Source organism: Phaenicophaeus curvirostris, chromosome 6, assembly GCF_032191515.1.
Source record: "Phaenicophaeus curvirostris isolate KB17595 chromosome 6, BPBGC_Pcur_1.0, whole genome shotgun sequence".
Taxonomy (NCBI): domain Eukaryota; kingdom Metazoa; phylum Chordata; class Aves; order Cuculiformes; family Cuculidae; genus Phaenicophaeus; species Phaenicophaeus curvirostris.
In genome coordinates, this window is record NC_091397.1 from 59,167,520 (window position 1) to 59,185,653 (window position 18,134).

The 18,134-nt window shown below is 40.7% G+C and overlaps 1 protein-coding gene across 1 annotated transcript in view; it reads left to right on the forward strand.

The window, feature by feature from the left end:
* The first annotated feature begins 284 nt into the window (after positions 1-284).
* Positions 285-18,134, forward strand: part of MEOX2 (mesenchyme homeobox 2) — a 50,544-nt gene continuing 32,694 nt past the window's right edge. Inside the window, exon 1 of the mRNA XM_069860354.1 lies at positions 285-951. Coding sequence (XP_069716455.1) covers positions 438-951 — 514 coding nt within the window. The 5' untranslated portion in view covers positions 285-437. The remainder of the gene's footprint in view (positions 952-18,134) is intronic.

Below are 18,134 nucleotides of genomic sequence, written 5' to 3' on the forward strand. Positions count from 1 at the left end.
CGCATAGAGCCACCCACCACCCCCCCCCCTCCATCCACCACCCACTCCCCCCCCCCCCACTCCCTGCGCTGCCGCTGAGCGCTCCGCGGAGAGAGGCTGAGCCAGCCCCCGGCTCACGTTACACGCGGCCGTATTTATAACCTCGGGGAGCCGGTGCCCCCTCCGAGCAGTTCTCTGGGACCACCTTCCACCTGGACAGCCCCGCGTGGAGGAAAGAGGAGGAGGAGGAGGAGGAGGAGGAGGGGGGGGGGGGGGGGGCGGAGGCTCCGCGGGGTCCGAGCGCGGATGCTGCGGCCGCTGGGGCTCCAGACGTGGATTATCCCCCGGCTCCGCCGCCTCGGGGGGGTGGAAAACAACCTCTCGAGGCGTTCGCAGTGAAAGGGGGCACGGAGCGGTGGAGCTGAAGCCTCCCGGCCGGGAGCGGGGACCCGCATGCCATGGACCACACGCTGTTCGGCTGCCTGCGCAGCCCCCACGCCGCCGCGCAGAGCCTGCACCCCTTCTCGCAGTCGCCCCTCGCCCTGCACGGACGCTCCGACCCCATGTCCTACCCCGAGCTCTCCTCTTCTTCCTCCTCTTGCATAATCGCGGGATACCCCGGCGAGGAGGGCATGTTCGCCAGCCAGCATCATAGGGGGCACCACCACCACCACCACCATCACCACCACCACCAGCACCACCAGCAGCAGCACCAGGCTCTGCAGACCAACTGGCACATCCCCCAGATGTCGTCTCCCCCCGCCGCGGCTCGCCACAGCCTCTGCCTGCAGCCGGACTCGGGGGCCCCCCCGGAGCTGGGCGGCAGCCCCCCCGGGCTCTGCTCGAACTCTCCCAGCCTGGCCGCTAACACCCCCTCGGGGGCGGCGTGTGCGCCCGGGGACTACGGCCGGCAGGCTCTGTCCCCGGTGGAGACCGAGAAGAGGGCTGGGAAGAGGAAAAGCGACAGCTCAGGTAACGCTCGCCCCTCGCGGGGAGGTTGGGGAGGGGGGGGGATGCGCTGCGGGGACCCGCGTCCCGGGATGCCCGGGGGGGACCCGCATCCCGCTCCTGCCGGGCTCCCATCGGCTCCTCCCGGCTTTTCCCGGCTCATCCCCGCGTTATCCCCGTCCCTCCACCGCGCCCTCGGGATCTGCATCATTAAAACAAACTTTATTAGCTCCTCACGCGGGGAAAATCCAGCACGTGATGGAGCATCAAGGCGAGGAGGTGTGGGGGGTGTGGGGGGGTGTGTGTGTGTGGTGGTGTAAGAGTTTCTTGCGGTTCAGGAGAGAAGCGTGTGTAGTTTCAGAGGGTTTCAGCATCTGTCCTCGTGTCCCCCCTGCCCGGTTCGCCACCTCCGCTTCCAAATCCCGAGCGCATCGTGCTCCCTGGGAATGGGGGTTCGGGGGGGACCCCGCAGTCTGGAAAGGGGCAAAATCTGCAGACTGTCCAGCAAAGGGACAAATGGGGGTTTTAAAAAAGCAGCTTCACTTCGGTTTGCCGGTGGCGGGGGGGAGGAAGGAGCTGCCCGGCTTTTAAAATCACTGCAATTTTAGCATAAAAAGCGTGTAGATCACAGGGCGGTGATGTGGTGTCACTGAGTATGGTTAAAAAAATAAAAAAAAAGTTGAGATAATCTCTGCTTATCAAAACGGCGAAGCCTGTCGGAGTCCCCATCGGCAAAGTCAACGCAAGTGGTGGCTCTTCCATCAGAGCACGCGAACCGGAGGGTTGTCGGATACACCCTGGGACAGGCAGAAGGCACTCGGAAAGGAGAGGGCTCAACAGCTCGAAAATTCAAGAGGAGGCGTAGCGACTTGTTTGTTATCGAGGAAGAGAAAGTGAAAGGCTTTCCCAGATATTTGTGAAGTTCACAGCTGAAACTGTGGCCTCTCTAGCTGGAAAGCTGCGAGCTCGTTAAAGGGTGAGCAACAGGAGCTGGTTTAAAAAATAACCCTCAAGGACACCATCGTGTTCATCATTGTCCGTAACGTTAAGAAACTTTTACCCTAATTGAGAATGACTTTAAGCGAGTTTCATCATGTGTAGCTGGTATAAAGGCTGAAAACTCTTCCGAGATTAAAAGCCATATATAGTTAAAATAACTGGTAGCAAGATGTAACGTTGCATGTTCGTTGCATTTAATGAGATGAAAGGAATACTTTGATTTTGTGAGGTGGATGAGCAATACTAAAAGTTGAGTCCCGAATACTACTGGGAAAATAAATGGATGCTCGTCAGTGTAAGGATTTATTGCGTTCGTCAGTCTGTTTAAAGCTGAAGGAAAAAAGGAAATAAGCCCCTTTCTCTGTTCGGGAAGTATCCGTGTCGCTTTCTGTTTGTTTTGTTTTTCAATGCAAATGAAAAAAACACAAGTGGGGAATGTTCCAAACCGTACTCCGAAGTGACCGGAGTCTTCCACTGGATTTAGTGGATAAGAGTTCGAGCCTTTAGCCGTGATTACGCTTATCTTGCTCTGTGCTCCGAACCTCACTTTAAAACGCTTTCTGAAGATCAAGGCAGGTAACCGTTCCCTCCTCCCTTCCCCGTAGAAAATAATATTGTAGCCATTCACACAGCTATGAATCTCTTAAACGGAAAATAGACATTTGACAACTGGGTAGCTGTTGTATCTTTAGTTTTTCTTCAGGAAAAGCCTGAGTTTTGGGCTGAGCACTTAACCCCACCCCTTTATTAATTCTGGTGCTAGATGTTTAATGCCCTTCTAATATATGGCAGCAGGAACTATTTTTATGTTGCTGCATTTCCATGTTTGATTGCACTCCATTCGATTAAAAATCACCCCCTTTATTCCTCATTAATCTGGTTTTTTTTTCTTTTTTTTTTTGTTTTTAACAAATTAACGTACTTTAAATATTCTCATCCATGACTTCCCCACTTTTTGGAGACATATTCATTGCACTTGGAACTATTTCAATAGGCATTTATATAAAATCCTAGCAGTAAATAACTGAGAAGTGAGGAGAGGCTGCTTAAGTTTCAGTGCCAGCATTCTGAGACAATTATTAATGTTCTTGCTCATTTACAGATACATTTCCTATTCTTAAGCATATCACTTGAAGCCGCAGAATGTTCCGTGTTTTCTTAAGCACTGAATCTGTTCAGCATTTCAGAGCTGAATTAACCTCAGGCTACCCCTTTCTTGCACTACGCTGCTTTTATTTCTCAATGTTTAAGGTCAGGAACGTCGATTCACAAAGCTGAGTTTATATAGTTTAAAGAAAGCAAAACGTGAACATTACTTGTATCATTTATCTCCTAAACTAGTAACTGTTGCTCGATCACACAGATACTCTGAAAATTTTCCAGCAGAGATAATACTTTGATTTACTTCTTTGTTATGATGGCGGGAGTGTATTTTTTTAAAAACTATTGACAAAGATCTGGAAGGCGAGTGAAAATATTGGATGGAGGACTGTGTGCTTGTCCCTGTGCTTCCTCGTTTTCCCTGGAATTTGCATATTGCAAGGGAATCAGAGGGTAGAAGTATTTTGAGCTGTGCTCCGTTATCCTTTTGTTTGGGATTGAGGAAGCAAGGCGAAACGCGCTTTTGGGGGAGTCTCCTAAACTATCTGACTTACAGTTTCCTTTTGCCCCAACCCAAGTTTTAAGCAGTTTGGAAGTTCCCTTTGAAGATATTGAACAGGCTGCTGCAGAACAGGGCAAAATCGCAACTGTTCTTATTGTAAAGAACTGGAAAAGGCTGCTTGCTTAGTTATCGACTGCATGCTGCAGCTGTCACTGTCTCCAGGTTTTGTAGTCAGTCTCTCATTATCTTTGGAACATTCCTTCCAACCTGCGTAGGCCCAGAAGTGGGTCAGTAAACTAGCTGAGGAGTGATGCACGCAAATCTGTAGATGTTAACGTTTTGCACTGAGTAATGGCATCTGCATCCTTGCCTTGTAACTCGGCTCTGCGGATGCCAAGGATGTAGGAGTCAAAAGACGATACTAAATCTGAAGGTAGGTTGCAAATAAAATTGCTTATTTTAAAGTGAACTAATGGTCAGAATTATCCGTGTGCTAACGAGGTGCGGATGAAAACCATGCTGAGTGTATAAAAAACATATTCTCGGAGCGCTTTGTTCCTTTGTGGAACGAGTTATTCTACATGGAAGCTTTTTGGATTTCTCTTTGAGGCCATTTTACTTCTGTTTTCTATAGAGTAGATTTTAATTCTCAGGCAGTGCAGAACACATCATGTGCAAGTTACTGCTGTGATTGTCTCAGTTGACTTACTTAGGTCCAAGTTTTAAGAAAACTTCAGCCAGGAGAAAAGCACATTAATGCATATATAGAAAGTGTAATCTAGGTTTACTGAGAAATATGAAAAGAAAGTGAATCTGGTAGCCTTAAGAAAGCCTAAAATGCTGTGGTGAAAAAAATATGCTGAAAAGACCAGGGGGGTTGAGCACTGTGGAAGAAGTTCTAAGCAGGACAGCTATTCAAGCATTTAATTGCGTTAGATAAATATATAAGTAATTTTGAATCCAGTTAAAGTCTAATTAAACACATGGCCCCAGGCATGAGAAGCCTTTTTTTATTTTTTTTCAAATTTGACATGGAAAAATGTGTTTATGTGGCACAGTTTTCCAAGGAAAGGCTAGCAGGTAATAACAACTGTTTGGGGTTTTTTTTCCTTTTTTTTTTTTTACTGTATTTACAGTAATATCATATAGAAACTCTTATGTTAAACATACAAAAACTTTTCAGGAATCCAGTGTTTCAATATCTGTTCTGCTATGTTTTACTCATTGACAAATCGCATGAAAAAAAAAACAAAAGAAAGCTCTTTTTTCTAGTGTTTTAACATCTATTATAACCTACCTATTCTCAACATGCAAGCAGCAAAAAGTTATATCTCCAGGGAATTTATTTTAACACATCTAAATATCATAAATCATATGTACTTGTTTGAAATGGTCTCTACAAAGCAGGTCATTTTGATAAATGATTATAAATACTGCAAAATCATGGGTTTTGAGAACTTCTGGTTGATTGCTGAAACACATCAGTAAGAAAAATGAGCTGAACGCTTCCAGTCAAAAAGAACTGTGTAACTGATTCATCACTGTGTCTGTGCTTTTCAGCGTGGTTGTTAACGGAAGCAAGAAAAAATACGTAATAAAGCATAGATTTTCTGGAAGGAGTTAATTTGTTTGGTAACCAGTGTCAAAGCATCACTTACCATTAAAAAAAACCCACCACCACCACCAAAATGCCTCTGTAGATTTCGTAAATGAAAAAAAAAGTTCAAAATCCAATGAATAATCATCGTAGTTTTTAGGAGAAAACTTTTAAGTCTCACTGCTTAGCAGATGTTGGGCTACCTAGCGGGCTGCTTTCTGGATTCTGTCAGAAACTTTTCTATTAATGTAAAATTTTGAAACAATATCTTACTGATAGATTCTCAGAATACTTTGCCCATAGCCAAAGAGTAATTTTGTGTGGACAGAAGTAAGTATGGCGTCTGATTATGTATTTCTGTCTGTTTATATATATAATTCAGTAGGATTTACACACACTTGCCCCTCAATCCAACCTTTTAGAAACATCGGGGTCCCAATCCAGACATTTGCTGGAGCACAAATGTTTTTGTGAAAAGGTCTGTTGACTCTAGAGGAGCTACTGAGTGCTCAAGGCTTTTTGAGTCCTTGGAGCTTAATTCTGTTACTCTGTTTTAAGCCTTTGGCACAGAAATATAATTGCATATTGTTCTTTTATTATTTGGTATTAAGTGCTATCAAGGATCCCAATCTTCAAAGCAAAGCCTGAACGAGTAAGAAATGTGGTACCAGAATCGAAAGCTGAAGGAGATATGGACACATGGGGATTAAAGATTCAAACATTCTGGCCGTATCTGGAGAAGATTTCACTAAAACTTTCCAAAACCCCATGGCTGTAGTTACCGTTCAGGATTTTTAAATGGCTGTTGCATGGCAGGGAAAGGAAAATGCTTTGTAGCTTGTAGATATTTATTGATAAAATATTAAGGTCGCCTGATTGTTTCAGGATCACCATTTCAGCATTATGTATATAAATTGAATTTTAATTCATTAGATTTCACATCCTAGGATAAAATTTACCCTAATATACCTAGCATAACTTCTCTAGTATTTTGTACAGTAAGTTATCAGATTCCAGTTTTGGGGTTTTTGGTCAGACTTGTTGCCCTTTTTAGACATGCTAATTATTTAATAAGTGTTTTTTAATTGAGCCTATTAATCTGCATATGGGTTTGCTATTTGGAAATACTAATTCTTTAGTGATGTAATGACTCGATATGCTGTATCTTTGAAGTCCTCAAGAGTGGGATTGAGTTCTCTGTCTTGAAATTCAAGGGAAGGTGACAACATTATCTTTGCTACTGTCTGCTAATAATCTGGTATTACTTTCTGGATTATCGCTTTCAGGAAATGCAGTGTTAGAAGGCAGTATGAGTGGTCACTATAGCATGTTTTTCTTCAAAATATATTCTACCAAGCAGTTTTGCTAGTCTCTGGAAAGGAAGCAAAATAAATCTGGTTTCATCTGCTGGAAGGAGCAAAGTTTAAATCCATCAGTAAAATGTACTTGTGGTGGGGTTGGGATCAATCCTTATTTTTGCTGTGTTATCCCGTGTCCTTGTTCTAATACACTTAAGAATGCAACTTGAAAGGACGTGAAAGGAAAGTCATATTTTTTAAATATAAATACTTGCATATGTCGCTAATAAGGTTTCTAACTCAAATAGCGTGGTGTTAGAGAAGTTTGATAAACAGTGCTTGAGGCTACTTCATTACATCAGTGCACAGCTGGGCACCGAACCCAGCCTTATGAAGTCTCGAGCCTGTGCCCTGTCCTTTCATGTAGTTTCCCCAACGTATACAATGGCCATACCAGTGCTTTCCTGCCATTTGTAAAGCCCTGTAAGCTTTTATTAAATGAAAGTCTCTGTATGCGTGTGTGTGCCGCGTGCTTTTTTTAATAGACTTTAAAGACTTGCAGATCCGCGTCACCATTTCTCAAGTATTGCTAGTGGCAGGGTTGGAGCGAGACCGTGAGCAGCCACCCTGCAGAAAAAGCCTCTTCGTTCCACTATTCAGCAGGGCTGGTGCCTCACCTCTACCAGCACGAGCTCGCGCGGCTGCGTAGGTGTGTGCAGCACAAAGTCGTTTGACTTATGGGGTGGGTGTCTAAAGGTCTCTGATGACCGGATAGCTGCTTTTTAATGGTATTTAATGAAAGTTTGAATTAAAAAATAGCCTGATGTGATTGTGTTGGATGCACACGGCCTAATCTGGTAGGTATTTTCAGCATTTGAATCCTTAAATAATGTTATTCAATAAATGGTTTATAAACGTACACGCTAAGGGAAGTTTGACCTGAAAGATATCGATGACAAAACTCCCACTAATTTTTGGTAGTACCAGGTTTTAAGATGTGCATTCTTACTATGAATGTAGCTTAGCTTGGGAGAAGGAGATAGACCGGTTTGCCATGCTAGTGCTTATGTTTTTTGTGATGCACTGTCTTGCATGCTTTCAGCGGCAAACATAGCAAAGGAATTCTTGTTAAAAAAACCACTGTGGCCATCGGTCTTAGTTTTCTAGTGTTTGGTATTCTTGTTATTTATTAATATGTATTACAAAATCTGTGTCTTTAATAATTTAACATAAACCACATCCATTTACAATAATGTTTTAATAGACAAAAATTTTAATCACACTGATATTATTCAATCTCTGCTAATTTTATCCATGTATCTGTAATATCGCTAGTGCAGAGCTCCATCACGGCATCCTGGCATTCACTGAGTGATGCGAAGTCAAAAAAAAAAAACCAAATCATTAATACAGTGGGATGTAGTGGCAGACAGTTCACTATCATACATGAAAAGTTGCTTCTGAAGTCTTTTGCTAAACATTTTGAATAGACAACACTGTCAAAATTCTACTTGTTAACATCAACGATATTAAAGATGCAGTATTCACGGAAGATTAGGGAGGATGCCCTTCCCTTTGAGATCTTGGACTTAGAGAAGACAGCATCACGCCTCCTTTTGGGAACGTGAGTTTATTTTCCATATGGAATTGTGAATTTTAGAAATTCATGTTAAATAAGCATGAAATTACATGTTAAAAGAAAAATCAGAAATCGCACTTGGAAACTGACTACTGACGGTTTTGTTGTTTAATGATGAATGTGTTCATTCAATACTTTGCAGTCTGGAATATTTAGAAGTGCGGCTTCTTGCTCAATACAAAGGAAAAAACCAGTCTGGACATCGTAATGAGAATTACCTGTGCTGAATAAAGCTTGCAGTAGTAGGAAAAGAGGCCCTTAAAATACTCGAACATAAGGAAACATACATGAAAACTTAACAGTCATTTGAAAGAAAAGTTATTTTGTACTCAGACCTATGTTTCCTTTTATCTTTCTTTTCAACAAATGAAACAAAATAATTGACCAAACAGCATAAGAAACAAGTCTCAAAGGAATGAGTCAAATCTTTCATTCATGATGGAAGAACATAGTTTTACTAAAGCAATAAAATCCAGTGGATTATGAAACCCTTACTGGAAGCCAAGTAATCATTTTTGTTTCTTTGTTTCTTCTTCCCCCCCCCCATTTTTATGAAGCTGCTTCTTTGGCTAGAGAAAAATTGGTTGATTTAACATTATTTTATAGCAAATAGGATATGAAAAACTAAAACTGAAACAGATCACTTCAGGCTTTTAAAAGGCCTTTTTCCTTCTGCATTGTCTCAGATCTCTAATAACTACTTTTTATTTTTAGCAAGTGAGCCTGAACAAATGCTGCCTTACGTAAACTGTGTTAGATGCTCTTCAGTGTCCTTTGCCACCACTGTGAGCTTGAATTTTGAGTCTGCGGTGCTATGATGGTGCCAGTATGCATTTAGTTTTGTATGTTGGGAGATGAATGAAATCTTGCATGTACTTTTTTGTGGAGCCAGGATTTCACAGCAGAAGTAGACGTTACTTTGATATGAACACATCTTGAGTTAAGTGCATGTTTACACATTTTGGTGAATTGGGTGCATTAGTCACTCAAATTTACCAAGCGGAAAAAACTGTTTCCCACTTTGGTCCTTCTAAAAATAGATAATTAAAAAATCTGTTGGACATATGTGGACTGACAATACAGCTCTGAAGACAGCTGAATGAATTGTTGAGTTTTCTACCTGCCAAGTGAAAATTGGCATATACCAGAAAAATGCAATGTACCCTGAATATGCATGGGGGCTTCCTTGGAAGGGGGTGTTTTTGTGAAGTGAATGGGGCTTCTCAGGAACAAGAACCTCACTTGCTTTTGAAGCCTTTTCAAGCTGTAGCACCCATCCTGAAAGGATATGAGAACAAGCACAACCTACTTGTTAAAATATGCTTATTACTGTAAAAAGAATGGTAGGAACAGTGACTAGGTATCTCCTAAATTAATGAAAATATCAGTTGGTTTAGTGAAGGAGAAAGACCTGAAGTCAGATGTGTTGATAAACTATACAAGAGCATATTTTGCAAGACTTCGCTACGCTGAACTAGTAAAAGTGGTGTGAATAGAAGCCCGGTCAGCTACAGCTTCATCGACCTCTCAAAGATGCCTTGTAAAAGTTTTTGGTTAGAATGCCAGACAGTGTTTTCTGCCAGAAGAAAACATCAATCTAGTTTCGGCTAGGGTGCGTTCACTCCTTTTGATTTTATATTTTCTGCGCTAGACTATAAAACTAGTGAAAGTCCACCTTGGGAGTGTGGCCTCGGGAAACCTGAGAACATTGCAAGTCTTTGCTCTTTGGAATTACAGATTTGATTGATTCAAAAGTGACAAAGCAGTATTAAGCTCTTTTCTTTTTCTTTTTCTTTTTTTTTTTTTTCCTTTCTATATTCTTGTTTTGGGAGTACCACAATGACCTCAAGCTGCAGCTGTGCATCAAGTCTTTGCGTTCCTTGGGACATTAGAACAATACACAATAATGGTCTCACTCTCAGCTCCCTCTACCTCCCTCCTTCTCTTTCTTTTTTTAAACAAGTCCATTTTGGAAGGAGCGTATGCCTGTATATCCTTTCAATTTCCCTTTATACCTGCAGAATGAACACTTTTTTTATCACATAACAAAAATCAGCACCCATTACTTTAATCACATTTCCACTAGATGTTAGTGCACAATAAGTCAAGAAGCGCAGTGATCTGTTAAATAGAAGAGTACTGTGAGGTAACGTTAGTTTGATAGGCAATATAGGATGAAACAGTTATGGATCAGTGGAGCAGAGTCAGATGAAAATAGGAGGCTTCATTAGGAACTGTCCATAAGGAGACTTGAGTCTCCCTTTCTTACCTTTTCTTGTATTACTGACACTTTAATTTACATGATTTTCTAATAAATTCCCTTACTGAGTCAATTAAAAGAATGAATATTCTGTCTTCATTTTTTTAATGAAATATTATTAAAATTTGTAAGTAGAATAAATTATAAACTAAAAAGAGAATAGATATTGGAGCAAAAGCTGGAGACAAGCACAAATTTTTTGGATTGGTTTAAATTATGAAGAAATATACTGCCCAACTTTCCTGTAGATTTAATTTAGCTTTGTCTTTTAATTTTTTTCTCCACTCATTCTGACCCCTTTGCTTTGTATACTTCAATACATTGCTACAACTTTATGAGGCAAACATGTTTATTGCTTTAGTATGAGGATACGTATAGAAATCTAAACTATACGAACCCTATAAAGCTATCTTTATTTCACTGGTTCCAAACTGAAATTTAGACATGCAGAGAAGGCGCCAATTGAGGTTCATTTCAGTCTGCTGGCATGAGAAGTATCAGAGATTTAATGTTTTTGTATTCGCAAACATATTACCAGATCTTTGCCAGACATGGCACCCAAACAAACACTATTTTTTGGCGAGGGATTGTGCTTTTCAAGTACAGTGGCTAAGTACATCCAGCCATCTTAAAATATGTTTGCTGAACTGTAACTTAACAGAATAACAAAAGTTCTTGGGAAACCTATTTCCTTCCCTCCTGCAAAAGCCACTTTGCTGATCTATGTACTCCCGCTCTGAATTTGTTGAAGCTCACCTTACTGCGTAGAATTCACTAGAATTAACAGTGTAACATTAAAAGAAAATAAAGTATTGGTCTGCTGGTTGATATTCTGTCAGCCTGATGGTGTGCGGCTAAGAAATGTTTGTAGTTCCACAACATATGGGTAGATACTATAAAAATATTATTTATGGAGGCTCTGGCTTGCTTTGTGTTTTTCAAGCATGTTTCCACAACTAATTGATAGTCTTAATTCACACACATACAAACTAAAAGCTGCATCCATGTTGACCTTGAAACATATGGTTGACTTAATTGTGTAGAAAAGTGGGAAGCTTGACGCCACCCTTAGAGTGGAGTCTGGCTACGTGTTATTGATGGTCTGCTAATTAAAAGGGCCTTGTTAATGTATTAGCAGACGCTTCTTACAAAAGGCAGAGGTGAAATCCGTGCTAAGCTAGAAATACAAGAACTACTGCTCTTATTTGAGGTGTTTGTATGATCCTGCATAGAGCCTTATTGGGAACTGAAGTCCAGAGAACCTGGGTAGCATGTTGTACGACGAGCACAAAAGGAAGGTCTCGTTCATCAGCCTTTGCACCTTCCCTGCCATGTCATTTAGTATCTCATATATCTCTGCTCTCCACAAAGCCTAAGAGCTAGCTTTATGCAGTTAAGCTCGTTTTCATTATAAAAGCAGACAGCATTTTCTTTCCATCCTGGGCAAGAATGCACAGATATTGGGAAAAAGTGCTCACAAGAGACACCTGGGCATCTTTTTGCAGGGGCAAAACACCTTTGTTCTTAGCTTCCCCAGTCCAAGGCCACAGGCATCTGCTTGTTCTGAACAGGCTGAGGACTATGCTGTAGAAGATCTTATTTTACCCTAAGAGCTTGCAAGTTGTTTTTATCAAGCTTCTCTCTTTCCAGCATGTTTTCAGGCTGTTTTGCAAAAGACTTTTACACCACTTAGCAGAAACCAAATAATGGTTTTCTGCCCTGACCCTCTCTTGGCTTCTATTTTAACCCTGCCAAAACTGAAGCTGATGAAATAATTCTACCTTTCCATCATACCCTTTTGCAATTTCCTTCCTAGAATCCTTCTGGTTCCAGCTTATCCTCTCAGAGTTAAACTTATTTCCCTGCAAGGCATTGCCGAACTGTTGCTCAGTTGATGTTTCAGAACCTGTTTCTTACCTACCTTGGTGTTTTCTCTGTGCTGTCTTTAGCATCTTCTTTTTTCCATTCAGACTCTTCTCTATCATACACAATGTTGCGGTTTGAGCTAAAGTACAATCAGTTTTCTGACTTCAGCTAAATCTCGTCTAAGTAATTTTATTTTCTGGAAGTTTAGTGCGTGTTTTTCAGGCAGTATTTCTCTCTAGAAGTGATAATGTGGGGTATTGGTATGCAGAAAGCCAGTGCTTATGCTGATTCGTGTAGGAACCGAGCTCATCCTTAAGCTGGTGGAGTGAAGGGATCAAAGAGGCAAAAAAGGCCACACCTGCAGGGAGGGGTGGACAGCACAGGTGACTCCAGACTGACCAAGGACGTGTTCCATTCCACAGGCATCATAGTCACTATAAAACTGACAGAGGATGAGGGTCTGTCTGTCTCTTCTTCGATGGCCAATGTTCAGTGAGGACCTCACCTGTCTGTTTGCCCTGGGTCTGTGGATTCCCTCGGGCTCTTCCCCTTGTGTGCGCTCTGCAGCATTTGTGGTGACACGTAGTCATCAAGGGGCGGGGTCGAGACTTCATATATTTGTATATATTTTACTACTTTCTTATTATTTTCATTATTATTAATATTTCATTAAAACTCTTTTCCTTTCCCCTTCCCCTAAAAGTGTGGGTGTGGGGAGGAAAGGATTTGGGAAGCCAACTGCTTGGGTTTAGCTGCTGAAGTTGACCGGGACGGGGGTAACTGTGACAGCAAGAAACATCTAGAAGCAATATGCTGTCGTTATACCATTGACCCCAAACCATCAATTGTTTTACTGTGAACTTACCTTGGATAACTCCAGGTTAGTTGTGGCTTTTCTGTGCACTTATGGTGTGTAGGGCAAGTGTGCAGGGCTGAGCAATCAGGAAAAAGGGAGAGGAAAGAAAAAAAAAAAGATATTTTGTATGCTCTGCCTTCTTTTCTTGTGATGTTAACTTCAGGAGGGTGTGCACCACAGAGCAGATTCTGTAAACAGCTCTAGTGGAAAACAATGCTGATGGTTAATATTTAATACCATTGATGTTCCCAGTGTTAAGCAGAGCCCTGTTATAAAAAAGGAGTATTTAAAACTAAGCCAAATGGGTGGAAAAAAAAAGATTCTAACTTTCGTAAAACGCACTCTTTTAATTCCAAGATTTTAGGTAATAATTACTCGTGCCAGAAGGAATGTGCTTCAAAGAAAATAATGTCTCATTTTGAAAGGGCCTGTAAACTCTTTAAATAGCATTGGCAATTTGTCTTTTCACTCTAGTTTTCTTTAAGAACAAAAATGAAAACAGTAACATATTTTTTGTGATTGCATTTCATTGATGTGATAGACACGGACGCACATTTGTTGTGTGTGTGAGTGTGTGCAAGCATGTGTGCACCAAATCTAAAATAATAGCAGGTAGGGACCTGGATAGTCCACTTAACTGGAGAAGCCCTTGGTTATACTGTGTTATTTTATTGCTAAATGTGTTTGAAAAACAGTTTGGGCAGCCTGAGGGAGCTGGAGGCAGGGAAAGAAAAGGTTCAGGAGTCTTACTGAGACCTTTGGAATGCTTGGTAATTTTGAAGTTATTTTCAATTTCTAGAGTTTTTCAGTGTGATTTCAGCAAACAGAGCGCGTGGCAAAATTACAGAAGATATTACATCTCAACTCTGGAGACATAAATTCACATGAGGATCAGATCACAAGATTGGCTGCCTTATGGCTAGTCTCCAGTGGGCTTTTTTCCATATCACAAAAATCACCATACAGTTTGGCACAACCTTCAGGCTTCGTGAAGAGGGTTCTGTTCCAGGGCTGAAAGAGCCAAAAGGACGAGGTGCCAGAATCGAGGTGTGTTTGCAGTGTAGGACGGAGACAGTTTTACAACTTTTGTCTCAACTTTTCTTTCCTCTTGCTAAGAATAAATGTCTTTGGGTTTTGGTAAGAGTTCTGTCAGCTTTATAGAGGAAGAAGGGAGAAATGAGATGCTAAACCTTAGTATTTGTAACTTTATAACTAACGAAAATCTAGAATTGTGTTGTATCAGTAACTCACATTTCTGCAGCATGCATTGGAATCTAATAGACAGCATTTGAAAAAATTTTAAAAGATCAGTAAACGTATACTTTTCTGATCAAAATCAGAAATAATATAAACAAGAAAGTTGCAGACTATGAAAGTGATGGAGCCCTGCTCCCTTCCCCCACCTCCCATCAGCAAGCTGGTGTTTCCAGCAACTTCAAAAACTCTCTGTAATCCTAAATGTACATAAGGAACAGATTAAAGCCCCGATTTGCAAAAAAAATTTGAGCATATGCTTAAGAACCGTTGACTTCAATGGGAGTTAAACATGTCCTCACACACGCTTGTTGAACTGGAGACTAATAAGGATATTATAAAGGATCAAGAGGTTGCCTCCCTTCCGGAAAATCCTGCAGAACTGTCATAGCTGAAAGATACTTTTTGTCGTAATCATACTGACTTTCATCACTATCCTCCTCAACTCACTTCTAGCCTTCACAAAGAGAAGGAAACAACCTCTCTCTTCTCCCTGCTGTTCTATTCCAGGCTAAGCTTCCACTGGCTCTGAAAAGGAGAGGAACTGCAGGCTCTGCAGTGTCCATTAGGGGTGACATTATTTCCAGTGTAATGAATGTGGATGGTGGTCAGGTGGTACAGTGGATGGTGGTTCAACAACTCCCCTGAGAGACTTAATTACAAGATAATTAATTACATGGCTGTCTAGCTATGCAGACCTAGGAACAACTAGAAGCACATAAAAAAAAGAGTACAGGCTGAAAAAAAAAAAAAAGGGGGAAGAAAGCCTTGTGAAAAAGTCATATGTAATTTACCTAGAGGAATCCATCCTATTTACAGGGGAAAAAGGTGCCCCCCTCAACCAGCAATCTGTATTAATATTCTTTTATTGGATGAGTGGCAGGTGAAGTGAAATAGTAATGGCTGAAAGCCTTGAGTGTGGGTTGATTTCTTTCAATTCATTATGGGTTATGTATATGGATTGTGAGTGTGGTATTTATTTGTTATATGCTCATTTGGACTTCAAAAAATAGCTTACCTTTGTTAGCAGTCTCAGGAAACAGACTCCATGGTGTAATAAATCTCACTTGCAGGAAATTCGTCCTGATACTCATCTTAAAATACTCTGAACTTTTTTTTTCTGAACCTTAACTCATGCTCTACTACAGTCCTAAGTAATTTATCCCTTCTTTTTGAAATCCAGCATTAGAAGGCAATTTTCATGCATACTGCTACACAGGACCAGTTACTTTGGGGATTACTTTTTGTTCTTATCTTCAAGTCATTCATTCCAAATTCTTCAGTTTATTCTCTTAATGAAGACTCTTTCTACAACTGAATGTCAGAGGTAACTTTGGCATAATGTCTATTTAGCGTATTATCACTTATGGGAAATAATTTATTATTATCTCCTTACTCATGGACCTGCTTGTTGCATGTTTCAGTAGTCACTGCAGTGAGCCTGCCAAATTTCTGTATTCTTAAGCAGAGACTTTCTTAAAATGTTTGAATTTGTACATTTCTGCAGAACCTTTTTTTTGCTATAGCAGGAGGAGGACTGGGAATAGACCTTTACTCTCTCAGTAGTATCAGGTAATGCTGTGCATGTCCTACATCATCTGTTTTAGTTGCAGAGATGCAGCACTACCACGTAGGTGCGTTTGCCTGTCTGCCTCAATAGTTGCTCGCCAACACTTAAATACAGTCTTATGGCTACTTAGCACAGCGTTTAACAATCTTAGGACGTATCAGGGTCCAGGCACTATGATGTATCACGGGCTCTTGCAGAACATTGATGCTGCTGTGTCAGGCTCCGTATCACTGTTGGATGGATGGAAATGTCCTCAGCAGAGGAATGATACAGCCTTAAAACTTCTCTTAGCACGGTGTGGCAGAGCACACATCGACTTTTGTTCTACTTCCACTTCATGATGTGATATCCTTTTTTTTTTTCATTATATAGTTTACTTCTTAATTTTCTGACTGATCCTGCTACTGTGTTTTGGTTTATGCTGATTTTCAGTCTGTTCTGTGTTCAAATCTGTGAGTTAAACTGTGTTTGCTTTTTGATGGATTCATATTTTTTAAAATGTGTTAAACCAAAAATCCTTGTACTAAAAAAATATTGGTTTCAAAGATACATTTTTACAATGACTTTATACAAACTTTATGTCTGCCGCTAATAAAAAAGAAGGTATTGAGAATAGCCCCTAACTGGGCATTTTGCTAAGTTAGTGTTTTATTCATCTTATTATACTAAGGAATTTAAAAGCTAGAAAAGCTGGCATTAAACTGAAAGGGCAATGGAAAGTTGGTAGCCTAAACATTTGTTTTGATTCATATGGAAGGAAAGAATTCGGACCAGATGCTTGAAAGAGCTCAGAACCCAGCAGCCCCCATTGTTCTTCGTTTAGGTGTCTAAATGGTAACAGTTGGGTGCGCAGCTCTCTTGAAAGCTGATCCGTTTATGTTGAGGCAGTTTTTAGACTTTAGCCTATCTCCTCCTGACTGTAGAACTTTAAACATATTATTTTAGAGTTGTCCCTCATCTATATACTTCAAGCATTTGCTTATGGTAAAGAGATCAATTGTTAGTATTGCAGCGCTGCAACCACTTCAGTATGTCTTGAATTTTAACAATGTGTCCCTCATGGTGCTCATACCGGGGACTCACTTCTCAGCATCTAATGCTTTGGTAATACATTTTCTAGCAACCAGCATGTGGACTCTTTAAACTGTAGTGCATTCACATGCTTTTGTTGGCTTTAGTCTGACTATCCTGTAAAATATAACATTTTAAAGAAGCTAGGACTGTGCACTTTCTTCTATCAGGCTAAATCCCAGTCCTAGAAGATTTCTTGAGTAACTCTAGTGTATAGGATGCAAATCATCGTGCTTATACTTTAAGGTTGGTAAAATACATATAATAATATAAGTAATTCCAAGATTGGGTTAAGTCAAGATCAAATAAGCATCTTGTGTGCCTTCTTATAGTTAAAAACAGATAGTAAAAACTAGCTCTTGAATTCAGATAAGTTCTGTATTCACACACTCACTCACACACAAATACTAACACAGTAAAAATACCATTAGAACTTCTAATGTGCTGTGGGGTGTATAAGATGTTGTATTTGATTCAAAAGCACCTTTGGACTTCGTTCTTGGTTATGAGTTTTTAAAATTTAGGTAAAATTACTAAAAGACTATAGCCTATTAGTAGGCTTAAAAGTCTACCCTGCACCTCAGAAGCAGAGATTTGTGGCTTCAAAATATGACACTGGCAAAAAACGGAGGAGAAAAAAATTGTTTCCAACTCTTCCACAGACCTGTATACATTTGTCTACTGGAACGTTCCCCAGAGGTTCCCGGGCAGTCTCCACGGCTGGAAGTTAGCACGTACAGGTCAGCATCAGGATTTTGCCAGCCAAACTGCCCTAGAAGCAAACACGTAATTTTCGGAAATCACCCTGACTCTACTCCCTAGAGGAATCGCTGTGTAGACCCGCGAGTTTAATCTCATCTCCTTTAGAGCAATTTCAATAATTTTTACACGCTGCTGTAGTTATTCCATACTTCAGATCTTCAGTCTGTAAAATGGGCCAAGCTAGAGTACAGTCCCTTATTTGTAAACAGTGATAAACCATTCAGGATGTCAAGCTAGATGGGGAAGTAGGAGGAGCCAATGATAATTCCAGTTACTAAATGCTTGGTGAATTATCAGTCAAGGTATTTTTGAGCAGATATGTGACTCCAAAGAATAAATAACACTTTTTATTTTATCATTTTAAATTAAGGTATTTTTATAATTTTGATGATATTTTTAACCGATTATTGACAGATGTGCATTAGCCAACCA